This window comes from Sarcophilus harrisii, chromosome 2 (assembly GCF_902635505.1).
Source record: "Sarcophilus harrisii chromosome 2, mSarHar1.11, whole genome shotgun sequence".
NCBI classification, from domain to species: Eukaryota; Metazoa; Chordata; class Mammalia; order Dasyuromorphia; family Dasyuridae; genus Sarcophilus; species Sarcophilus harrisii.
This window is the reverse complement of record NC_045427.1, coordinates 406,279,825-406,307,117: the sequence shown is the minus strand read 5'-3', so window position 1 is coordinate 406,307,117 and position 27,293 is coordinate 406,279,825. Positions and strand designations below refer to the sequence as shown.

The 27,293-nt window shown below is 35.9% G+C and overlaps 1 protein-coding gene across 1 annotated transcript in view; it reads right to left on the bottom strand.

Moving 5' to 3' along the window:
- Positions 1–3,582: 3,582 nt before the first annotated feature.
- GABRP (gamma-aminobutyric acid type A receptor subunit pi) overlaps positions 3,583–27,293 on the bottom strand; it is a 41,138-nt gene continuing 17,427 nt past the window's right edge. Inside the window, exons 2-10 of the mRNA XM_003759128.3 lie at positions 21,436–21,525; positions 20,669–20,787; positions 19,075–19,142; positions 17,371–17,588; positions 15,699–15,781; positions 8,423–8,560; positions 6,457–6,609; positions 5,580–5,767; positions 3,583–4,317 (exon numbers count right to left, since the gene is read on the bottom strand). Coding sequence (XP_003759176.1) covers positions 4,015–4,317; positions 5,580–5,767; positions 6,457–6,609; positions 8,423–8,560; positions 15,699–15,781; positions 17,371–17,588; positions 19,075–19,142; positions 20,669–20,787; positions 21,436–21,491 — 1,326 coding nt within the window. The 5' untranslated portion in view covers positions 21,492–21,525 and the 3' untranslated portion in view covers positions 3,583–4,014. The remainder of the gene's footprint in view (positions 4,318–5,579; positions 5,768–6,456; positions 6,610–8,422; positions 8,561–15,698; positions 15,782–17,370; positions 17,589–19,074; positions 19,143–20,668; positions 20,788–21,435; positions 21,526–27,293) is intronic.

Here is a 27,293-nt window from a genome sequence, read left to right as displayed (position 1 = left end):
ATCAATGAAAACAGGAATGGTGCCTTTGTCTCTGGTGTTAATTATTTGTTCTGATAAATAATTGTTATTGTTTTTCAAGGGATCACAGTGTGAAATTTCACATAGTGAAATCTCATTTCAGTGCAGGGTGAAAGCATTCATTAAGTTTCTACAATGATCTCTTTTCCAAGAGATTTCTCTCAATGCTAATTCTATCGATGAACATAGCTAAACTCTGGTATTTCTTCTCTTTCATAATGCTGCAGTTTCTTTATGTGATAGATGAATGGTGTTTCAGGGCAGTAATGTCATTCTACTTGAGTTTTTCTTATTATAAATAGAATTGGACTGTACAATCACATTCTATCTTCTTAATCCTTCCATTTGTTTTTTTAATATTATAAAAAATTGCTGGCAATTAAATCCATAGAAATGTAATTATGGGAAGCATTAGCTAAAAATGAATGTATATTCCTTTTGGTACAGGTGATTTCAGAAGAATACACATGATGTCAAATGATACCTTGTTTGTTTCTGGACAAAGTATGAGATCATGTTATCAATTTTAAAAAAAGAAAAGCAGGAAGGTTAAAGGAAAATACTTTAAAAAGACTAGGCTGAACTTGAAAGTCTTCTAACCTTTTCTCCCTCACAGTATGAGATTATTTTGACCTGGCTATTCTAATTTAGACAGAATGAAAGATCCTCTATTTGTAGAGTATGGCCAGCCTGTGGCAAGAAATTCTTTTAACATTTTCCCTTGTCCTTAAAATGATAGACCATATTAAATAAACCAGATAGAAAAAAGCAAATAAATAATAACTTGCACTGATATTTTAATGTAAGGGCTCTGCCCAGGAAGAACTCTCTCCAGGATGCTAGTAAAGCCCTCCAGAATCTTTTCCATTTTAATGTAAGGGCTCTGCCCAGGAAGAACTCTCTCCAGGATGCTAGTAAAGCCCTCCAGAATCTTTTCCCAGTCTTATTAGCTCTTTAATAAAGCAGGATAAAAAGAAAAGATGAGAATCCAGATCAATTGGCCCTGGATTCTCACCTTTCCTCTTCATATCATGTTTGATAATAACTAATTTATCTCATAATTCATGTACCTTAGTTACACTTTTGGACTCTGCCTTAAAGGGAAACAAAAGCTGGAAACAGAAACACAGAGAATAGGCTATACACAAACCCTTGGACTTGGTTTGCAGAAGGTAAAATTTGTACCTCTATAAGGCACTTCCAGGTATACATGAAGCCTCAGAGTGGATAGTAAATGCAGGCAGTGATGAATGTCAAGGAGTACCTGGAACAAGTTAGAAATTGAAGCAATATCAGCCAGCAATAATGGAGATACAATAGAGGAATTCTTGTACCTATCAGAGGGGTTCCTAAGCCAAGCCTTTAGTACTCAGCTCTAGTTCTTTCTGTAACTCAATAATGCTTATACAGTGTTACAAGTGCAATAGCGGTATCCAAGGTCAGGGATTGACTTAAGTTTCTCAAAAGAATTGAATACCTTGTTAAGGAGAAAATAAAAGGATTAATAAAAAATACTTTATCAGTGTCATGAGCATGTTTACTATTGATCTTAGCTTAAAAAGGCCAAGGTCTCTTATTGCATCCAGGGCTAACTCCAGTTGTCCTGATCTATTTCTGGCCACTGAATCTTGATGGCTGAACCCTGAACTGTGTGGAGGGGGAATGGAGGCAGGTGACCTTGCCCAGGCTTCCCTCATTTAAATCCAGTTCACTTTATGTCATGATCTTTGAAAATGAAGGACAAATCACAGCATCCTTCTGCATCAGTAATACAGCACCAAAATTCCTGGTCATAAGGATTCTGGTAACAACCTCCTTTTGGAAAGGTCAGAAAATAATAGGACTTAACTGGAAGGAACCTTAGACATCATCCAATCCAACTCTTTCCCTTTCCATTTTGTTTTCAGGTGAGGAAATTAAGGCTAAAAGAAGTAGTTAACTTGCTTAAGGTCACAGAGGCATTAAGTAGTAGAGCCAGGATTCAAATATAGTAGTCTTATGATTGGTTTGATTCTGGAAAACAATTTGAAATTAAATAAAAAAAAACCCACTACTGTTTTCCATACTTTTTGACTCAGTGGCTAAACACTATGTATATATCCCAAGGTCACAGGAAAAAAACCCAACACACCAGAAAGTTGCAATATAAAAAAAATTGTAATAGAAATTTTTATGTTAACAAAAACTGGAAACAAAGTGGGTACCCATTAATTGGGAAATAACACAACAATTATTGTATACAAATGTTCTAGAATATCATTGCACCACAAGAAACAACAAATAAAAAGAATTCCAGAGAAACATGGAAAGACTTGTATGAAGTGATATAGAGCAAAGTAACAAAACCAGGAGATGAAATATATAGTAATCGCAATCATAGAAATGAAAACAATTACCAAAAGTCAATGAACTTAGATTAATTGCAGTGATAATTCCTGGTTCTAGATAACAAGTAATGAAATTTCTTTCCTCCTTGAGGTACAATAGTGGGGTTCTTGGATGTATAATGTTGTGTATACTGTCAAATGTGATTGTTTTGCTGATTAGTTTTGCTTACTGTTTTCTTTATTAAAAGAGTATCACAAAGGAAGGAGTGCATTTTGGAAAGTTACTGTGGTATAAAAAGCCAAGATCATCAATAAAATTTAAAAAATAGAAAGAAATATATGGCTTGTAGGTTTTATTATTACAAATTCCATAGTCTTTTTCAACTAGGTTAAGTATTATATTTAAGGAGATAACTTATTGAATATAAGATGTGGTTTGCTATGTTGGTATTCCTTTCACTTATCAATATGTAAACAAGGGTAGCTAGAAATTGATGCTTTATCTGTTACTAAAATGTCTTTTGAGATTTCTGGAATATATGAACTGTTTCCATGTTTATTATGGATATTGAAGAGGAGATTAATTGATTTGTTTTGGGGCAAGATATATATGCTTTATTTTCCCTGTGAGAAGTGATATGGATCATAAGGTCCATGGATGATCAGGTGTCCTTGGAATATGAACCTAAATGTCAATCTGATTTGAAGGATTCACTGTATCATACCAGTACAAAAAGAATCAAGAGAATATTAATATTCTAACCATTTTTCTTTACTTACATGTCAAGTATGAATGGAAGAAGCTATTGAAACATGTGACATCTGTTTTACTCTTGTTAGTGGAAAGTATTTCAGAAAGATCATTTTAACTTTGTTTTAGCATAATGATTCTAAGATGAGCTGCCTATACATTTCCAAAGTGTAGCACATTGTTTGCCAGAAATTCTGAGAATATGTTACATACAGACAAGGATGAACTCTAGAGTGTTAGTAAATAATATGATTCTCCAATGTAGAAATCTCTTTCATTTGGATCACTTAAAAAAAAAAAAGTTGTGTATATGGAGAGGGGTTGGGGAAACCTTAAAGCACTATATAATTAGCTAGGTGGCATAGTGAATAAAGCATCAGGTCCTGGAGTTAGGAAGACCTGAGTCCAAATTTGGACTTTTCTGGGTAAGTCATTTAATTTCCATTTGCCTCAGTTTCTTCATCTGTAACATGAGAATAGTAATAGCACCTATCTCCGAGGAGATGTTGTGAGGATTAAATGACATAATTTTGTAAAATGCTTAGCCCAGTGGCTAATAGTAAGCCACATAGTAAGTGTTACATAAATGTTGGCTATTATTATTGAATACCAGTGGTATAAAAGAGTTAAAGGTATTCTATTGATATTTATTACATAGTCAACTATGGCATGGAATCTCAGGCTACTTTAAAGATGTCTTTCAAAAGAAAAGGAGTGAAATAAGTTGGTGTCTCTTCACAAGATCTTAGATAATACCAGAAGGGGCATGGCATAGTAGAATAGATATCAGGGCCACTTTTCAAGCATGACTACTCAAATGTTATATCTTAGCTATTTGTATCACCATAGAGTTATTATACATATTAGGACTAAAATGCCAATTACATCATTACTATGTCAAAATTTTTCAAGGGATTCTTAAAAATACAGGTAATATGCCCAGTAAAATACATTTACTAGCATGAAAACCAAAGGAAATAATAGTTTGGAGTAACGGTCTACATTACTAGGGTTTTGAATTGTGAAGTAATCAACAATTCTACCCATTTTATCCCTGAAAATAAACTTGAACTTGTCACTGGTTTTCATTGTCAGATCACTATAATTGACATTATCACCGGAGATTTCAATAGTGGCAAAGCTTATCTTTCTCTTGAAGCTGGAGATGGAGCTGTTGATGATGTTAGTAATATTGACTTCTTCTACTTCCTTAGAAGTCCCCTAGGTTATAGAGAAAGGCATTAGCTTATAAGTGCTTGATTAAAAAAAACACACACACAAACACACAAACAAACAAGTAGATAATTAAATAAGGAAGTACATAAAGATAAAAAATACTGAGGCATGGTGCTTAATTACAAGTTTAATAAAGTGGCATTTAGTGCTAAGAAATTGGTTTTAAAATTCAGAGTTTAGGGTTCTTTGATTTATTTGTTAGTTACCATCTCTAGTTTGCTGGCATAAAAATGGGAATGATAATTTTGCCTACATTAAGGAACATAAGGTAATTAAGAAGGCCAATAGACTACAATATCAGGAAGTAGGCCATGTGGTTGCCTTCTGGCCTGTATAAAACTCTGTAATGAGTAATACCTTTCTTGGACTATAGAGCAGGACAGGTAAAGGATAGGAAGGCAATTGGACAGGAGGACATCTTTCAAATGGTTGATCTTAGCAACCATTTATCAAAACATCTTGATTTGCAAAGTTCACATGATGTGAGCATCAAAATGCAAACCAGAGATTTATTTTAATCATTATATACCTTTTCTAGATTACACAGAGGTAGTAAAAGTGATCAAATCATTATTCTTGGTCTTTCATATCTGGAATCATCTTTTTTTGTTAGGTAGCATGGTATAGTGGATTTAAAATTTGCATAACAACCACAAAGATGTGGGTTCAAGTACCTGCCTTGACATATACTGTCTGCATGCACCTGGGCAAGTCACTGAATCTCTCAGTGTTCTGGGCAATTTTCTAAGATTTTTAGTTGAAAAGGAGGTGCCATTTTTTTCTTAGAAAAGATGGTTTCCTCCTCATGGAGTTCCTTCTGGGTCCAAGCCCTTTTCCTGTCCCTCCTTCTTAGATGATAACTTCCCTCTAAATTATTTCCTATTTATCCTGTATAGTTTGCTTTGCATATATTTGTTTGCATGATATCTCCTTCATTAGATAGTAAACTGCATGAGGGCAGGGACTATTTTTTGCCTCTTTTTGTATCTCCAGCATTTAGTCTGGTACTGCCTGGCACATAGCAAGTTTATTGATTGATTGATGGCTACTTATGTACCCAAGTTAGCAACTAAGCAAGGGTGAATTAAATTCTTTGTGTTATCTGGCCATTCCTGTTCACTGTTTTCCCCACCTGGGAATAATCTGAGGAATCAGCTCTATATTTTGCTAATATATGCTTAGATTTAGGGAGCATTTATATTTTTACATCCCTATCAGGGGCTGATGGTTAAACTCAAAATTCTTACCCTGTCTTTGGCTGCCATCTTCTGTGAGGAACTATAATGGGCAACTGCATATTCCAGCAGGGCCCCAAAAACAAAGCTAAAGCAGATCCCAAGATATACATCAATGGCCTTTATAAAGCAGTTGGTACTAGGCAGAGATGTACGGGAACCAATCATCAATGTTGTCATTGACAGTACAGTGGTGACACCTGAGAAATGAAAGGAAAAATATTCTAATGTCAGTGAAAAAGACTTATTTTTTTTCTCTTTCCGTGTGTGTGTGTGTGTGTGTGTGTGTGTACAGTTGAACTCTTTTCTGAAAAAATTCAGGAACAAATGAAAAAGGGCTATGATAGATTCATTTTGTACAAGGATGGGCCACTTGATTTAAAAAAAAATTCTGTTTGGAAAGATGCTACCCACCTTCTTACAGAGAAATACTAGACTTAGATTACATATTACATTTTTTGGGGGGTGGGGTAGGATATAACCAATATAGTAATATTTTTGCTTGATTACACATGTTTATAACAAGAGTTTTGTTTTTCTTTCTTAGTGTGGGTATGGGGGACATAAGAAGGAAAAAAAGCGAATTTTCTTTAATTGAAAGGAAAAGAAAATTGATTTAAAAAATTAGCCTTGGAGGGCAGAGGGAGTATTTAATATGCAAAATACATATATATTTTATATATATATGTATATATATAATATATATATATAATACTTTTTTCCACATTTTGGCTCCACTGTTACAAATATATAATATTATCCTATGAGCTATATCTATGAGGAAAGCATCCTATGAAACCAAAGTAATAATAAAGGGAAGGATATTGACAGTGTAAATATCTAATCAGTATATCCTTCTTGAACCATCATTTCAATACTAGAAACTTACCAATGCAGGTTCTTGCAGGTACTGAATCAAGGGATATCCAAAAGGAAACCCAGGATAAGATGACTAGGAAAGTAGAAGGAACATAGGTTTCCAAAATAAAGTACAGGACATTTCTCCTAAGTTCAAATTGCAAGACCAGTCGGGTATAATTTCCTAGAATATAGAAAATAAGAGCTATAAAATATCAACTCACTTAGAAATAACAGACTGTCACCTACTGGGAGGATTGCAATATATGAAATTACATTTTGCAACAAATTCATTAAATTCTTGGACATGGTTGGGAAAGGCAATGTTTTGGCTAATCAAATAGGTTAATAGAGATTTTTCCTTTATGGCATAATTAATAGCCAATTTCCAAAACAAGATAGAATAACAAAATATAATAACCACTTTATTCACTGTACCACTTAGTTGTCTCTAGGCTTGCCTCTTTGGTGATTAAAAAAGCACTTAATATTAAATCTGGGCTATCATCTTAAACAGTTAATTTATTACAATCATGAAAGTTAGTTTTGAAAAGAGGAATGCTGAATAACAAAGGTATGTGCCTGTATATTTCAGTAGATAGATCCAGCCTATCTAAGTTTTTCCTGAAAGGATGATGAGTGAAAAGGAGATGAGACAGTCAAGCCAGTAGTAGTGACTGACAACAGACCACATGGAGAGGCAGAATTTATACTAGGGGAGTTGGAGAGATCTAATTTATGATGGGTTAGATGGTGATAGAGATAGGAAGGATATGGCATGGTGGACAGATAGATAGGAGGCTCTGTTTGCCAAAATTTAATCCAGAGAATTTAAACTTGGATCAAGTATCTAAAATACCAGAAAAGTCAATGAATATATAGAAGCCTGTTTTATGGAAAATAAAGTCTGTTAATTGAATCAAATGACCTTAGAGGATATAGACTTTCTCATTTTACTAATAAGGAAATTGAAGCCAGGACTCAGCCTCTAGTCAGTCATACAGAGAAAGGTAGAATCAGAATAATAATTTAGGCCTACTGACACCTAGTCCAGTGTTCTGTCTGTTATAACACACGACTTCTTGATATTTAGATCCCTTCAGTTGACTTTGAAGGAAACCTTAAGAAACATTTAACCTCTGCAACTTTGACTGAAATCCTGAATTTTTGTGACTTTAATTAATAATTCTAATTTATATTAGAAATAGAAGTTACTAGTTACCAAAAGTTATTTGTGAGATTTGAAATTGAAACAATCTTGGATCATATTGATATTTGGAAAAACTACAAAATGTGAGTGGATCCCAGGTCTGGAAAATACTGTTTGCTTAATCTACTATAGCTCCCATTCAAAGAAAGTAAAAATGATAAATATTTTTGAAGTTCATAAACATTGGCAGAAGTAAATACTGTTGATGCTACCACATCTTTCTTTTTACCTGAAAAATCATGTACATATTTAAGAAACAATTATTGACAAGCCTGAATCTGGTAAGGCATCTAATTGCTGAAATACTGTGAAACAATTTCTTCCTTTTGAAGTGTGTAAATAACCCTGCTGATGTTGTAAGTTTCTGATACTTTCCTTACCTATCAACACAGTATTAATTTTTGTGGTGGCAGAGAAGCAGTCCTCCAGTAAAACACAGAAGAAATATCATTTCAACAAAGTGATTTCAAGGTGAATTTTATGCATGTGAGAGCCCCAGGGTTTCACTGACTATTAGAAAATGACTTTGGATAAATGTCACTTTGCCTCAGAATTGGCCTAGAAATGTCTTCTATTCCTTAGAGAGTTATTTCACTTCTCTGTTTTAAATGGACAGGGACAGACCCAATTCTCTTTTTCTCAGGAGACTTTTCTGTCCAGAAGGGCAGTGAAAAAAAGTGAAAAGGATAATTGAAGATACATCTAAGTTCAGTAATCCTACTCTGTCTCTATCTTGCCTCTTCATTTCAGTTATTTTTCCTTTTATTGAATTTCCTTTCTCATTTACCTGTTTCCTGTTGGGATTTAGTGACTAAGGTGAAATACCGTTGCACAGTATATTGAGCCAGTCGTAAATTTTCAAGGCCTCGAACAGAGTCGTTACCTCTCAGCCATGTAAACTCCACATCACTTCCATCATAACCCCCTGAAAAAAGAATCGGTGTTAGTAGAATGTTGTCATATAAGTCAAATCCCATTTATGATTGAGCAAGTCAGAAAATGAATAAACTTGGATGGAATAAGAAGAATGTGGGATTGATCATTAAAAGTCTATCTTGGTGGAGTAAAACAAAGTAAGTGCAAGGATTCTTTATTGGTAATCCTTGAATTATTTTTAGAAATTCCTGTGGCAAGATAAAAATAAAGTGATATTTTTGGAAAACATTTTTCTTTGATTATTTAATGCTAATTGAAGAGCCACAATGTGTTGATTCCCATATAAACCTATGTAGTTCTTTTGAAGTGATATGATAAGTCAGCTATTCATATATTCACTTTCTCAGGGCTATTTTATTTTTAGAGAGAAGATACATAGTTATAGTTTTGCTTTGAAAGTTTGGTTTAGAGACCTTCAGGTCATGTAACCAGCAACATGGACCACACATTTCCCTTCATTCTTGCAACTTTTCAAACTTTCCTTAGGTAATTCTTAAGAATTATGTGTAAGAGAGAAAACAATTTCAGTTGTTCCCATTGTCTAAGATAGCCAGAACTTTGATAAGATAGTAACTCAGTGAGTTAACAACAGATAAGACTGATCCCTGATCTATAATGGACACATTCAGCATTCCCTACTATAATGGTCATTCAGCTATAGCAAGCTTACATAAGCCTACCCATAGACTTGCAAAAGAACTTGACTCTCCTTACTCCTTCACCCTCTGCTGTGGAAGTGGGAAGTTTTTTTGTTTTTTGTTTTGTTTTGTGTTGTTTTGTTTTGTTTGCCTAGGATTTTGTGCTGTGATCAACCAGAGAATGAAGAGCATTGGGAACTAGGGTTGAAAGCCAGTGTATGTAAAGACTCCACCACACCTGAAGGAAAGGGAGCTGGCATCCAGATGAGGTCCTTTCTATCCCTGCAGAAGTCATAAATTGCAGAGATTTAAAAGTGCATTATTCCCCAGCAAGGGAGAAATCTGAGACAGCTTTGAGGTCTAGTTCCTGGGAGACTGCTATCAAAGAAAGAGACAGAAAATGGTGATAGGGGATATAAGGAAAAAAGGAATAAAAGTACCAAAGATTTGACAAGAAAGAAAAGTCAAAGCCTTCAAATAGATAAGTAAATAGGGAAGGTATTAAAAGAAAGGAATAGTATGGTCTCCAGATCATCTGAACAAGTCCAAACATTTCTGAAAAAAAAATTGTAGGGCTAATGAAAATGAATCAATACCTTATGAGGAAGAGGATCCCATGCATTCCCAAGAGACCTTAGAACAGCCTCAGTGTGTTCTCAAGTAATTCAAGAGAAAAATAATAATCACTTATGATCCACATAGCAAAAATAATCACTAGAACAGAAAGACTTGAAACTGTGGTGATATATCTCACCAAATAACAACAGAGAGAATAATTAATTGAAAATGTAAGTACACAGACGTGAAAGACAATTTGGAAAAAGAGGAGAAAGTTTGGATTAGGAATAAGGGTGGTAGATATCCATAAATTCCTCCAACCTGACTCCCAACCTTTATAAATGTTGCTGGGGTATAAGGTATGTTCACCAAGATCATGGTAGGATGTCATCTGGGAATATACATAAGGGAACACTTCAAAGGGCAGTGCTGAGTGTGCCATTCAAAAATAATCATACTTGCCCCTTCTGATATTTGCCTCAGAGGATGTCACCCTGAAACACTATACAGGGAATGCTCCTTAAAAAAATTCAACAAGTATTTATTGTGCTTCTACCGTTCTTGAGATATGATGTTAGGAACTTAGGACTTTCACATTCTGATGATGGGTCAGAACCCAATTGTTTATGATTACTATATACTTATAGTCCATTCATCAACCAACATGCAAGCAAATTCTCTAACTGCTTCTGATGCCTGTACAACATATGCCATTATTATAGATAAAAACCATTTTACTCTCACAAAATTATAGATCCACTTTTAAAGGTCGACAGATTCTAATTTTATACACAATGGCTGTGTGAGACACCTTTCAAGGAAAATCGACATCTCTTTCGAGCAAAGGGGATAAGAATCTACTTGCTAAATTCCTGAGAATTTCCTGATACAAGTTCCATTTGTACCCTTCCTTACAACACCCCCAGTGCAATGTCACTTAACTAAAGTATAAGTGACCAAATGGTCTCAAAGAAACTAAAGTTGAAAGAAAATTAGAATATAAGTAGAAAATCCTACTCTGGAATTAAAAATTTTTTTGCCCTGCAAATTCCCCAAACCATCAAATAAACCTTGTGGTGAATACTAGAAGATATTGAAAAGCCCAGGAAAATATTTGTGGGGTGGTAAAAAATGTTTCCCAATGGATAATTAAAAAAAAACCACACCTTTTTGGCAAAGGTTCCATTAACCAGCTGCCTACTGTTGAACTTTTAGTGAGTGGTCCTTCCTCACATTGGAGAGGCACAGGTAGTGTTTAAGCAGGCAGACCATTGAATTTGTATTAAGAATCCAGCCTCAGGGATTTGAGACAAGCTGAAGTAGAATACATCAAGGGCAATTACTTTTTCCATGTGGGGAAAAAATGAGTTATCTTTTTGATAACCTGAAGTTTGACTTAGCCACCAAACAGCTGCACTGCATCAAGAAAGCTATTGCATTAATTTAATAAACAAGATAATTAATCTGTCTGTCTGAGTCTTTAATTAAATGTCTACCTTTGAAAAATGATGGCTGCTTCATAATGATTCTGTTATTCGAACATTTGCCCGTTTATACCCTTACATAAAGAATACTCAGTGGCCTCCAGTGCTTAACTAATTTTTCATCTCTTACATGTGCTATATTTGATGCCCTGAGAAATTATCTCTGTTGAGTGAGTGCCCCTGGACACCAATCAAAAATGCCACTTTCTGAAGTTTCTGCAGTTTAGTGGTAGCTTCCACAGTGGTTTCTTAGGGATGTTTATGATAAATGAAGGATTGAGGTTAATTCTTTTCACATATAATCTCTGGCATTCATCATAAGAATATTACAGTATCCATTTAAATATAGTTTCATTGGAATTATATGTAATACAATTTTTAAGAATGGCAAGTATGACTTCTGACTTCTGAGGGCCAAAGTGGGGAATAACCTGTAAATTTGTCATAATTCTCCCATATTCACTTCCAAACAGCTATAAAATAGTACCTTCCCAAACGAATTCTGGGAACACAAGAACCAGCAAAAAAGATGGGGGTGAAAGTATCTTTTAGCTTAAAAAACTTGGAAGATTGGCAAGAAAGGTTTGGCTTATTTAGGTAAAAGGGGGACACAGTCTAGGCTAGGAAGTGTCCCAGCAAGCCAGACATAGAAAAATGGATACTAAAAATTGTCATGACATATAATTGGGGAAAAAATGAAAAAAAAGTAGAAATCCACCAAATGTTCAAGTCCAGTGACTATTTCAAGAGATAATAAAATCAATAAGAATGAAATTCCAACTTTGCAAATGACAATTGACTCTCCTAGATATTAATGTCTACATGATGTAATAAAGTGTTGAGAGGTCTCAACAACTGCATGATGGATAGCAGATTGGCAAGTAAGTTTTATCATTTTGCTTTTTCTACTTGGAAGAGCACCTGGCACATAAGAGATTCTTCATAAAGGTTTATTGATTGACTGATGTATGAAGCAATGACTTAATTTAGAGAAAAATAAACCAAACAATGCTTATAAGATGACCTACTCAAGGTCAGCAGTTACAAAACTGGAAAAGTTTCTTGGATTCATTTATAGATCAGAACCCTTAACATCTGACTCAGATATACATGAGAAAATGTCTTAAGAACACAGATGTTAACAATTTTTTTTTAACAGTAATCATTCCTCACCTGTCTGATGTATCCTTGTGTCTTAGACTTTTGGTGGCTTGTAATACAATCTAATTCATAAAAGTTCATAAATAATCTAATTCATAAAACCCAAGGATATAAAGGAATACAAACAGAAACACAGAAAAAAATCACCCATGTAAACAATCATAAAGATGAAAACTGACATTTATATAGTGATTCCTTAAATAGAAAGATTTTAAAAATAAAACAATTCATATTGTTGCACTTGTGTTATGTCCATTCTTAAAGTACTATGTATAATTCTAGTTGCTGCATCTCGAGATAGTTGAATTGAATTGAGAGAAAGGAAATTCAAATGACTAAGAGAAATGGATAAATTCTGAATGAAAGTAAATTAAACAAAATTGGATTTTTTAGTTAACAAACATGAAGGCCTTGGACAATATGTGAAATTATAGAATGAGAATGGGAATTGATAGGGCAAGCATGGGACTATGTATTGTCCCATGTTAACAGCTGTATCTATAACTTCTGTCCTATTGTATTGCTTTTGAGAGCTGGGCAATGCAGGTCAATTTACTTATGAAGAATAAAATAACAACAACTAAAATACAAAAAATTAAGCTCAAAGGGTTTAATCCTAGTAAAGCTAAACAAATGTCCTGTGGCCTTTAGAACAAACTTTTAAATGATTCAATGGAAAGAGAGAAAAAGATAGGGACTCCACCAGAAACAGGGAACCCCAAAATGAATTGGAAACTCTGGTAGGAGAATTCAAGAACCAAGAACTTTTGCTCAGCAATGTATGGAACTGTAAGAACAGTAGAATTAGATTTTTGTCAAAAAGGGCAGAATTGTAGGCAGAAAACTCTGAACTCCACTTTTAACTTTTATTACTTTCTTATCCTCACTCTGAATTCCTGTCAGAACAATCTATACTCTGCTTCCTAAACATGTTAAGCAACTTTTTGCCTTCATTTCGTTGCTTATACTATCCCCAATGTCTGTAATATCCTGACTTTTCTCTTGTATCTCACAAAGCACATTGTTTTATAGTTCATTTTTCATGTAATGGTGTATAATAATTACCTGTAAGCTCCTTAAAGGCAGGGATCATGAGTTATCTAAACTTTGTATCTTCCTAAGTGTCTAGCACATCAGGTACTTAATAAATATTTATTGAATGAAAGAATGAGTGAATCTATCAGATTGCAGAAAGCAGAGACCATATCTTTGTTATCTTTTTATCTCCCCCAGTACTTAGCACAGCATTTTTCACTTATTTAAATACTTAAAAAGCTATGATTTCATCTGTTGGGATACTTTCTTCATAAAATAGCCCTGCTATGCCTTAGTAGCCATGAGTTCCTAGGGTCAGAAAAATCTGGTGACTTAGTAGCCAGTCTTTTGAGGTAAAACCTCTAAGAACTCCTTGGATCAGATACACCATCTATATTCATTTCTAGCTTGGTAGGATCTTGTGAGATTTTTACTTGCATATCCTTTGACAACTCCAAGGCTACCTCCACATAAGAATATAGTACTCAATGGGAATTTACCCAGAACAAACACTAATGAATGTTGTTGAAATAAAGTGTTCACCAAATTCTATAATATTAGAGCTGGGAGTGAAAAGGAGGATGGGAAATTGAAGTTAGAGTTGGAGTGGAGAAAAAAACACAGTTATCCTCACAATTGTTCCAACAAAGACCTAAAAGAGGGCAAGACTAAGCTGTAAAATCTAAGTAGTAGGTTGACCCAAAAGTGGATCATTTTTCTAGATTACATTAACCTAGGGAGATGGATAGAAGTCAGGAGGCATTAGGGATAGGAATGCACTATGTGGCTCCTTCTAACCCAGGAACTGTACTGGGCCATGAGGCTATATACTACAGTAAGAAATAATTGTTGATATAGCAGAGACTGTCTTAGCCAAGCAGTTTTGTAAGAAATAGGAACAAGAGACTACTGCCATCCCTGTCCCTTTGACCTTAGAACTAAGTCATAGAGCCATTATGGGCCAAAGAGGGGAACTGAGTCTAGAGATGGAATAAACAATAGAAGACGGGCAAGAACATTAGCAAGGTTTGATGCTTCTTCCTATATTATCTAATCTGATCTTCACAACAACCATGGAAGATCAATACTTCACTGGCTTCTATAAGGTCATATAGCTCTGAGGTGTTAGAAATAGAATTTGAGCATAGTTTGTCACAAATATTTGCTCCACTATACCACAAGTGATGGAATAAATAAATTCATAAGAATGGTTAAATAAATATCTAGATTAGTAAGTGAAGTTGTGGCTGTTCAATAGCCTAGATTAGACAAACTATTACACTATTTGCCAACATGTCTTTTGGAGAGCTAGTTGTTAAATCTTTACTAGCACAGCATTGCAGAAATCTTTATACATACTCCTCCTCCTGATGATGATGATGACAGCTAGCCTTTACATAAAGCTTTAAGATTTGCAAAGTGCTTTATAAACATAGCATATTATCAGTTCTGTTAGAGGCAGTTCAGTAAATAATAGTAAAGAATGCTGGGCCTGCAGTTAGGAAGATCTGAGTTCAAAACCTCAGACTCTTATTAGGTGTGTGACCTTAGGCAAATCACTTAACTCTGTTGGTCTCAATTGTCTCACCAGTAAAATGAGGATGATAATAGCAGCTACCTTCCAGGGTTGTTGTGAAGATCAAATGAAATGATAATTGTAAAGCATTTAGTATTTTACCTGGTACACAGTGAATGCTATATAAATGTTAGCCATTATTATTCTGTTTGGTTCCCTCTTAGAACTCTGTTTTATTCTAATACATTTCATCCTCTTTTAATATTATCACATTTCTCATTTTATTTTTTTTCCTTCTCTCTATCTGATAGAAGTTATGTGGAAAAATTGTTGATTGGAGCTTTTGACTATATCCTGTCTCCTTCAGTTTCTTATTTTAAAAGTACCATAGTACAAAGAAGTAAAGCAGTAAAGATTGCTGGTAACCTGCCACAGAAAAGTAACTTCATTAAAAAAACATTTCCTTTGACTGTGAGGACCAATATTATCTCAAAAAACTTGGTACCAACACATAATTATGCTCCAAAGAAGGCCTAACAGTTAAAGATTTTCTTTCTTTTGTGGCGCTTCCTCAAATCTCCTGGTGAGAACAGTCAAAAGGGCTCTTGTCATCCTGGATTAATATCAAGAGCAGACACCAGATACAGTTGATGTTCCTTTTTTTTTTTTGCTATTAAACAGATTTAAAGTCAGCCATGAAAATAATCTCAAGGGCTCACAGGATATTATACTCACAGCTCTCCAGCTGTAGCTTGCACGTCTGTGTGTCCATGGGATATTTAGATAAGTCCATGTTACATGTAACAGTAGTAGTAATTCTGGAGAAAAAAAAGAGCCTGAGTTTCAGAAAGCATGTCCTAAGAGGATGCCTTATAAAGAATGTTTTGTCTTCTAGTAGTGAGACCCTGAGGACTTTTAGCTTGATTCTTGAAGTGAACATGTGGTTTGGACCCAGCATCGAAAGCACCACTAGGGTTCTGGGTGACAAATGACATTTCAATGTCTCTGCTTAGATACTGTTAAGGGAGCATCAAGAGAAACAGGTCCCAGTAGGGGGAAGTTGAAGTGTTTCTAATTTAAAAGCAACACATTTACTAATATCTTCCATTTGTATAATGGTTTAAAGTTTTTCAAGGAACTTCTCCGTCAGCTGTAGTAGTAGTAAGGAAAAATTATTACCTCTATTTGTCAGTTGAGGAAACTGAGGCTCAGAGAGTTAGTTCAGTCACTTTCCAGTTGTGTCTGACTCTTTGTGACCCCATTTGGGCTTTTCTTGGCAGAGATACTGGAGGGATTTACCATTTCCTTCTCCAGCTCATTTTACAAGTGAGGAAACTAAGACAAACAGGGTTAAGTGACTTGCCCAGGGTCACACAGCTAGTAAGTGTCTGAGACTATATTTGAACTCAGGAAAATGAGTCTGACTCCAAGTCGAGAGTTCTGTGCACTATGGCATCACGTCGCTACCCAGGAAATTGCTTAAGATCACAAACTTGGTTAATGATAGTTGGGACAAGAGCCCAGATTTACTTCGTCACAAGCGATGCTCCTTCCACTGGACCATGTTGTCTCACTCACTGACTCTAAAATGAGTTAGACATCTTGGGTTGTAAAACCCAAGGTTTACAATTATTATTGTTTATATTATTTACCATGTTTAGGTTTCTATATAGGAGTTAAACTCAATGGAATGTTATACATTTTTACCCCCACTCCTTTTTTTTCACTATTTCTACCAGAAAGAGGGAAATGGAGAATACAGAAATCTAGTTATTTCTTGTTTTCTGCAATACATGTTGGAGTGGTACTTCCTTTGAAATTCCAATTTTAATGTCTCCTTTCTAGACCTTAAACTCAGTCATAAGGTGGGTTTGTTTTCTCTCTTACTTTTCTCAAAGTCAGTATGCCATAGTTCTAATCCTACCTTCATTGTTTAAAAAAAATCATATAACCCTGAGATTGTCATTTACTTTCCCTGAATCTCAGTTTCCTCATCTGTGAAATGAGACAGTTGGAATGGATGATTTCTCTGATATCTTCCCTTTCTAGTATTCTTAAATTATAGAGAACACTGGCCTCAGGTCAGTGGGCATCTGCTTAAATGTATGTATAAAGGTTCCCTTGGAAAGGAGAAATAATAAATCATACAAAGGAAGCCTCCTGGATTCCTCCCTTAAGCCCACAGAAACCATTTGGTTTTTAGTACACTTAAATTATATGGGAGGGTTCAATTCTTGTAGGGAATAAGGACATAAACAGAGATTGACAAAGAAAGTGTCTGTCTGTTTAGAGAAAAATCGAGTCGTGTAAGTCTGATTCATCATTAAAATTTCTAGGAAAACAGCTAAACCTGCTCAGAACTTTGATTTACTGATTGTCAGCAGTTTGTACCTACAGACAGATCTACCTGAGAGCATACAAGACAGTGCCATTGGAGAATAATCGAATCAATCGGTTCCCCACAGTGACTTCATGTAGGAAAGACTTTTTGGATTCCACAATGTATGTGTCAGGGACCCAGAGAAACTCAACAAGTCGAGCATCCAGAGTAAAGCTCTTGTTGCCTTCAAACACCAGCCGCTGATCAGTCCATCGCTGCCTCAGGTAGATGGTTGCAGTGTAGTCCTAAGGAGAAAGTTTTTATAGAGGTGATGGTGGGTAAATCACTGGAGTGAGACTTGGCAGAGTGAGAGAGAATTAGGGAAGGACTTTTGGAAGGGTATGTGAATTGGATTAGAAGAGTAGGGGAGACTTTTGAATGTGTGGGTGGGGAGAGAAGATAAAGCAATAAGGATAACATAAATAGACTGAGGAAGAAAATAGTGAATAAAAATAAAATGAAAGGAAATTCACAAATAGTAATTCTAAATGAATGTGAATGGAGTGTTAACAATAGTTCTCTTTGTAGTGGCAAAGAATTGGAAATTACAGGGATTCTCATCAGTTAGGGAATGGATGAACAGATTGTGCTATATAGCTGTGATGTCATACTACTGTGTTGTAAGAAATGGTGAAGATGTGAGGTTGTAAGATGGTGAAGAATGAAGTAGAACCAAGAGAACATTGTATATAGTAATAGCAATATTGCTTTAAGAATGATTTTGAGTGACTAAGTCATTCTATTATAAATATACAAATAAAAATAAAGAACATATGAAGAAAAGAAAAAATAAAGGAATCTGACTAAGAAACTTGGAGAAAAATCTCAGCTTTTTACACATACCTCTCAAGTTAAGATCAAAGGAAAGCATAAGAGACATATATCAATATAGTTATTCAGGAACCCTGGCTATGGCAGCCAATGTCAACAAAAGAACAAACCAACCTTATTTATTTTGGTTGGTAACTTAAAAGAGGTAAGCAAAGACCTTTTTCTTCATAAAACTCAATCAAATAGTTTAACTTGTTCTTTGAATAAAACTTATATTTCTCTAATTTAGCTCTAAGGTCTGTTTGAATACAAATAACAAGTACTAAGTTTGCCCATAGGTTGGATGTTTGAGACGCCCATGGTTAGTCCACAATGTAGTGTAAGCCTTCTTCAAGATACTAGCTCACATTTGAATAGCATATTAAGGTTTGTAGGGTGTTTTCCTTACTATGACCCTGTGACATAGCTAGTACCAGTATAGGTACCACTATTTTCCTGATGAGAAAAAGGAGACGCAGATGATTGTTACTTGAATTGCTCAAGGTTAGTATTTGAACTCCATTCTCCTGATTCCAAGTCTGTCGCTTTTTCTGCTAGCCTACTAAAATGAACTAATCTCACCAAGTTTTTTTTTAGCTATTTACTTCAATTACGAAACTATTGAAAGATATTAGTTATAAATCTTTACCCAATTCCCCCCTACTTTTAGGGATTACATGATGTCAAGTATTCTTTTATGCATTTTCCCTTAACCCCAACTTTCTCTCTTTTAAAATACTAGGGGTTTTTTGGATCCTAGAAGAGAGGAAAGGACCCACATGTGCAAAAAAGTATTTGTAGCAGCTTTTTGTAGAGGCAAGGTTCCTGATGTTTAAAACTTTTTGTATTATTGGGAGACCATCTATGAGATGTAAAAAAAGTCAATCTGTTGTGGCATAAGGAAGAAAAAAAGGCACTTACCATGTTACTTTCTGAAATGCTAGAAATACTGGCAATGTCGAGTGTCAGTGCTATTTGAACAGGTTCCCCTGGAGAAGAATAAAGAGATAGAAAAGGATGACATGAGGATCAAAATGTGAGATTTTCTTTTTCTGAGATTTTCTGTTTTCCTTTTTTTTTTTTTTTTTTTGATCAATACATGAGCAATTTAAAGCCAAGGGATAATAAGTGATTGGTAGAGGTAAACTGCCTCTATCATGGTCTTCCTCACTTCTAGACCTGCTTTCTGTGAGGAGGTATTTGTTTTGCTAGAAAGGGTTTCCAGAGAAGAGTCTGCATGTAGTACAGCGCCAGATCAATGGTCTCCAAAGTGGGGGCCTTGAATAATAATAATAATAATAATAATAATAGCTAATATATGGCACCTGCTATATTCCAGACACTGTGCTGAGAGCTTCACAAATCTCATCCGATTATCACAATCCCATTTTATAGGTGAGAAAACTGAGGCAAACAGAGGTTAAATGGCTTGTCCAAGGTCACACAGCTAGTAAGTGTCTGAGTCTTCCTGACTCCAGGCCTGGCATTCTTATCCACTACACCACCCACTGTGCTACCCAGATGTCTCAAAACACCTGCTGTGTGCTAGGTACTGTGTCAAGTACTGGGGATACAAAAACAGGCAAAAGGCTGTTCTTGCCACACTTTGAATGAACCCAGAAGGACCGTGGCTTGAGTCCCAGGAGCGAATGTGACAAACCAAGGGGAGAATGGGAAAAGGGGGCACATGTCCTGAGAGAGACTCCCAAAAGAACTCCTACCCACTGAAAATGCACAGCATGGATAGAAAACACCCTGGGAGCTTCAGGTTTGCTGTGTTTTCGAATCTATTTGTGAACATAATGATTTCTTTTGGTTTTTGTTTTTCCCCCCTTTAGTAATAAAATTAAACTGTGCCACCAGAGGGCAGCTTCCTCCCAGGAAATTTTGGCCAAGATAGAAATCACAGGAGATATTCACTCAGCATTTGCCAGGAAAAATTGAGCTTACACATAATTTGTGATATCTGGGGAGTTTTAGGATCCCATCTATCTGGATGGGATGTTTTAGGTGGGTGTATACCAATGAGGGCTGAAATTAGTAATGAACTTTTCCTCCCGGGTTACATTTTAGAAAGGCAGTATTTAGTATAGTTAGGAGATCTGATACTTTTTTTCCTCTTTCTCTGTCTGCCTTTCTTTCTGTCTGTCTTTCTTTCTGATTGCCTATCTATCCATATCTGTAAAATAGGAATAACAGTACCTGTCCTAGGTACATAACAAGATTATTGTAAGAACCAAATATGTGACAGTGCTTTGAAAATACTAAAACAATTTATGTTGTTAGAATATGGAGCATTTCCTAATATCATAAATGCATAAAGAGGTAAATATGTATGTCCAAGGTTATATGAAAAATTATTGGTGTTTTCATTCTCACACCTTTTCATTCTTACCCTTTTCTCTTATTTTTTAAAAAGTAAAATTACAAAGAAAGCCTACATTTTCTCCCCTCTGTGTGCTGTATTTGTCTTTTTTTAAATTATTGATAACTATTGTAAAATATGATAACCTACCACCAAAATTGGGTCTAAGAAACTTGTTATATCCTGCTGTGAGATTCTCAAAACCAGGCAATGAGAGTTTGTCATTCCTGTTGGTTTCGATATTAGATTGATTCCCTTGGATGCATATTCTGGAACAGAAAGAAAGTTTTGTTACTTGATGAGTGTGTTGTGTTTGTGTGTGTGTATGAGAGACAGAGACAGAGATGAGAGACAGAGATAGACAAAGACCAGAGATAGACAGAGAGACAGAGACAGACAGAGACACAGAGACAGAGAAAGAGACAGAGAGAGAGAGAGACAGAGAGAGAAAAAGAGAGAGAGAGAGAGAGAGAGAGAGAGAGAGAGAGAGAGAGAGAGAGATACTCAAACAGATAAGAGCGAGCACTAGAATGGTAACTTCCAAATGTTCTTTAATGTTAAATAACACTCAGCCATTCTCATTTCTCCGTAGATGTGTCCCATAGATAAGAGTACCTCATGTATTAGCTGGTGCAACTCAATTCAGATTCAAAACCTTGAGTGTGTTCCTGCTGGACAGGAAAGACTCTTCTGCTTCTGACATTAAAGGAAACTTAGTTCATGGGAAACTTGCCCAAGAGCAAATCCAAGGAACTATATTGCACTCATAAGTGTGCTTAGTAGAAATGACTGCTTTGCTTGGCCTTGGTTTGTTTGATGAAGCAAAGCTGCCAAGTTCTAGGCCTTGCCACCATTTAAAATTCTTAGGCATAAACCATTTTTGAAAACCAACGAGGTTTTGTGGTAATTCAGTTTACCTTGAAGTCAAGATACAGAGACACACAAAGATCCAATGGTGGAAGTTGCAATACATATTGGGAACCTTGTAAGGCAGGAAGATGAATCACCTGTAAAATGAGAAAGGACATTATGAGGGGAATGAACATTTGAGGGGACATAAGCATTTCACTCTCATTAGTGTATTGAAGGAAGGATGATTCTTGAGGATAATAATCAAGCACACACTCAACCTGAGGGATTTTTGCTTTAGACAAGGGATGGACTAATTGAGCCATAAAATGCTCCTTCCAATTCTATGGATTTATATAAGAGCATTGCAGTTCCAGGAACCACATGTAATATAAGTGCCTTAGGAATTGTGCTCTTTTAAAAGGATCACATTAAAAACCTGTCCTAAACAAAGTCAGAGACTTTATTATTCCAATATGAGTTCCATATTGATCCCTTCTGTGCTGAGTGAGATATGAGATCACAGGTGATCCAGGACAACTTTTGCAATGGATTTTGTGATTTTGCTAGAAAGGAAATCATATTATAGCATCCACCCTGGCTTGGATCCAGACCTTCTCCATGCCCGTTGTCTGACATTATGTCGAGTTTTGTCTCTGCTGGGAAGAGACAATGAAGGACTATGTGAGGCTTCGGTGAGGCCAGAAGTAGGGATGGCCAAGTGCTATATTAAATATCTGAGGACATGCTCATTGTGTTTTTTTTTTCAGACCTATCAGCTCTCATCTGGTGCAGACCCCCAGCTGGAGCCTGAGGGTGTGGGCATGTGTACTTGTAAGCACATGAGGACTGCCACAGAAGTAGGATCCAGGGGGTCTCGACTAAAAATGAGCTTAATTAGGAATGAATGTCAGAAATCACAAAGATAGTCAGTCCTGAGATCACTTATCATGCTTCTGACAGTGGAATGGAGAGTCTCAAGTTTAAATTTCCAGGGTTCCAGTGTTCTGGAAACTCTGTTGTGTGAGTGGATGGTCTGAGGTTCTCTGGGAATGGAGCCTCTTTGGAGCAGCAAAGCTTAATAATGAGAATCCAATAATTTCGATCCCTATCATCCCAGTTCCCAGAGTAAAATAAATTCCAGAATCCTACTTTTGTTCTTTTTGATCCTACCAACCATAAGTACCAGGAATATAGTCATCTTTCTTTACCTACCTTTTAATTATGTAGATAACAAGTTCCTTTTTTTTCCTCCCCTAAATGTCCTCATCAAGATTTTCTTCCTTTGCCAGCATCCTAGATCTCCTATAGTAGCTTCTCTGTCCTTGATGACTTCCTGACTCTATTTATCTTTCATTTCACACTACTTAGTAGTTGGTTGCCTTTTACTCCCACTTTCATTACTTTTTCTTTCAGAGGGAGATAGATAACATAGTTAAGAGAGTTCTGAGCCTGAGTCAGGAAGACCTGAATTCAAATCCTGCCTCAGATACTTACCAACTGTGTGACTCTGGAGAAGTAAGGCAACCACCTTATGTCTCAGTTTCCTCAGTTATAAAATAGGGATAATAATTGTACCTACCTTGCAGGATTATCATAAGAATCAAAGATTATGGAAAGAGCTTGGCACAATGCCTGGCATAAAATTAGGTACTTAATAAATGTTTTTTTTTCTTCTTTCTTCCCTCACAAACCTGAAATAACCTGCCACTTCCAATTCTCCCCTAATTTTAAATTTCAAAATTATCCAATCAATTCCCTGTGAGAAAGCTAACCTAAGGAACTCCAATAAGGTACAGTCATTTTGTCCTCTCTTTACTTGCCTACCTCAACCCTTCTTTCTCAGACTCCTGAAAAATTTACATGTTTTTAGAACTAGAAGAAAAATTAAAGTTCATATAGTTTAAACCTCTCCCTTTAATTTTACAGAAATTGAGGAAAATGGGCCTATAAAGATGAACAACTGTCTCAAAACCAGAGGCAATGGTTTTAATTAATGTTTTTTTTTTTTTTTAAGGCAATGGCAAAATAGTACCTTAACCCAGATTTCCTGAATCTAATCCATATTCTATTCCACCATCTGCTTCCTGACTTCCCTTACTTGTGTAAGTCTGGGTTCATACAGTTGTTGCAGGTGACTACTGAGATCATGAACTATGAAAGGAAGGGTGGGATTTGAATGGACTTCACGGTGAAAGGATATCCCCCAATTCCCTAAACATTTAGAAAAGGATGAAATGATCATAAAATCATAGATTTATAGTTGGAAGGGTCCAATCAGACCACAAAATCCAAAACTTTCATTTTATAGAGAAGAAAACTAATCTTGGAGAGGTTAAGTGACTTGCCTTGGATCCATTAATTATCAATTATTGGTAAGGAGGGCTTTCTTAATTGCTCTGTACTTTCTTGTTTTCTCTAAGTAGAAATAGCTCTATGGGAAAAGAGATGATTTCCATCCTCCCTCCGTCTCTCTCTTTCCCCAACTCTCCCTAACATAGACACTAAAGGCATTCTAACCTTTTAAGTCTCTAACTTTGATGAGGAAATAGGAGGAAGTTTTTTTTTAGTTCTCAGTTATCCATCAAAAGGAACCAGCATATTCAATCAAAAGACTGGCTTAGATTAGGTTAAAGTTTTAAAAAATTGTATTTCCTATGTATCATTGAGAAAAAACAACATAAAAAATAACTTCATCTAAAATTAGTATTTTACTTTTAGTCTTTTATGTCTTTAACTGGATGTTAGTATTTAAAGTGCTCAAACTCTTGGTTTCAGGATCTCTGGATGATCTAGTGAGAGCATTGTGTGACTTTAGACAATGAACTTCACCTCTTTTACTCTCAACTTCATTTTCTGTAAAATGAAGGGGTGTGTGTGTCTGTGTGTCTGTGTGTGTGTGTGTGTGAGACTAGATCTCTTCTAGATTTAACATTCTAGGGACTATTTCCCTAAACATGGAGAGTTGATAGTTGTGTCAACTTACCAAAAAGCTGCAAGGAAGCTCCTTTTCAAGGCAGGCCCATTGGCCTTTCAGGTGGTACACAAGGGTACAGTGTGGACTTCCTGGGAGCCCAGAACTCTATCCATTTTCAAAGATTCTCCTCTTTGCTCTTAGATTTCCACCTCACAGCTGTTCCCTACTGGAATGGAGAACTATGTAGGAGAGCTGCTTAACTGTTGTACTGTGCTGGGGTGGGAATGGAGACAGGTTGGAACTTCTGAGAGCTCCTCCCTTAGAAGAAGAGAGGGTGGAGTTAGGAGAGGTTCCTTCTTGTCAAAGGCACCTGCTCATCTTAAACCACTTCAGTGGGAATCCAGGGGAATGGCTGATGGGTTTGGATTTTAAGCCATTTTTTTTTTTGGATCCATCAGAGAAAGAGGCCAGGAGCCAGCAGACAGAATAGTATCAGTAAGCACTGAATAGTGGTCTAACTCACTATGCAGACCATTCCCCAAAGATTTTCCAAGAAAAAAATGTACAAGAGACTGGATTTAGAGCCCAGAACAGTCAATATGGTAAAGTGGAAAAAGAATACTACGCAAAAGTCAAGAAATGCAGATTCTAGTTCCAGTTGAGCTACTAGGTGAACCTTTTGTTGGAAATCCTATAACTATCAGATTGGACGAACATCTTGTCTTCCCAGAAGTTCACTTTTCTCTACTCAGTGAGGGAGTTGGATTCAATGATTCAATCTCTAAATCACTTTAATTCATAGATCAACAGGGAACCTAAAGTAAGCAAAAATTAACTAGTTTATCCAAAGATCTTGTGTTCCCCAAAGCAAGAGAATTCCAGAAGACTCCAATGAAGGAGGATCAAGGACAGATGCTGGGTGAGGAAGATGCAGAAACAAATGTAACCATTAAGGGCTTCTCTCTCTTTTTAAGAAAATTGTTAGGGGCAGCTAGGTGGTGCAGTGGATAGAGCACCAGCCCTGATGTCAGGAGAACCTGAGTTCTAATCCATCCTCAGACACAATAATTCCTATCTGTGTGACCCTAGGCAAGTCACCTAACCCCAATTGCCTCAGCCCCCCCAATTGTTTTATTTATTTTTATTTTAATTTATTGAAGAAAACAAGCATTTTCATAACATAGTATGATAAAAAATATGATTGCACATGAAACTGCAAATATATTGTGTACAATTTGCTATTGCTTTTGAATATATAACAAAGTTATCATATAAATTTGGTTTTTTTCCTCTCTCCTTCCATCCTAGAAATGACTATTAGATATAAACATATATGTATATATGTATGTATATGTATATGTATATATAAAAGTATTCTATGCATATTTTTATTTATCAATTCTTTCTCTAGAAGCAGATAGTGTCTTCCTTCTCATGCCCTTTGTTATTAATTTTGGTATTTATAATGTCAAAATGACTAAATCACTCAAAGTTTTCATAAAAAAAGTTACTGTTACTGTATACAATATCTTGTTTCTTCTGTTTGTTCTTCATTATTTTTGCAAGTCTATCCATATTTTTAAAGATCATTGAGCTCATCATTTCTTATAGCACAATAATATTCCATCACAATCACAACTTATTCAGCCAGTCCCCAAGGATGGGCATCCCTATAATTTCCAATTCTCTGCCACCACAAAGAGAGCTGCTATAAATATTTTAAAACATGCAGATTCTTTTCATTTCCTCCCCAATCATCTTGGAAATAGACCTAGTCAAAGGGTATAAGCAATTTAATAACTCTTTGGATGTAATTCCCCCACATCCACCTCTCACCAAGGATCTTTTCTGCTGATCTCCTGAATTATATGCTTCTTGTATCTTCTGGTGTAGAATCTCCAAAAGAATGTAAGTTTGTTTAGGACAGGGACCATTTGTGGTTTTGTATCCCTAGCATTTAGCACATAAAAGGCACTCAGTAAATTCTAACTTCAATTAAACTGAATAAAACTTCAAAGATGAAAAGGATCTCACAGATTATCATGTCCAAACCAAACTTGGACAAGAATTTTCTCTGCAGCATACCTTGTATCTAATCATCCATTCTTTACTTGACTATCTTCAATGATGAGGAACTCATTACTTGATGACACAATCTATTTTATTTGGAGACAGTTTTTATTATTAGAAAAAATTTCCTTCTCTCCAGGTACAGTTAGACTCTGGAATTTACTCATAAGATCATAGGATGGGGAAATGAAAGAAGTCTTAAAGATCATCTGGTCCAAACTCTTGATTTAACAGATCAGGAAATAACTTGAAAAGTTAAATTATTTTTCAGGGTTACAGACATAATGAGTATCAACATCATGATTCCAACCCATGTAATTTGCTGTATTTTATTACTTCTTCTGCCCTCTAAGGAAGAGCCAAACCTGACAATCTTTCAAATACTAAAGGACGTACTTAAGATATACTTTCAAATATTTGTGCATATCCTTAAATACCTGCTTTCTTTCTTTGTTTACCTCAGTTATCCTCAGCCCAGCAGATGTGAGCAGATGATTCCATGAGACTGGGACTATGTAGAAAAAGCTACCCATTTACTTTCCCTCCACCCTAGAGAGGAAGGTAAAGCTTGAGTGAAGGAGCCAAATTGCTGGAAAAGCAATTGATATTCAGTGACCATTTAACTAGCAGGCTGCCTGACCTGTTTCTACATATCCTATCACAGTTCTCTCTGAACAGACTCAGGAACCATAGTCTGTGCTATATACCCAGGATAGACAGACATGGCCTGGGGATTCAGATGGGGCGGGGGGGGGGATTGGAGTAAAGGGAAGGTGGAGATTGAGAGGAGCAAAAGAAGGTGGAGTGAAACTCCTCTGGTTACAAGAAACCATAGGTGTTTTGTCCACTGTGCCAGGAATAGGGACTGGCCTCCAACCAATTTCCTTAGATCTCCTCTGGACTGTGGCCAACTTCAAAAACATTTTTTTTTTGTGTTGG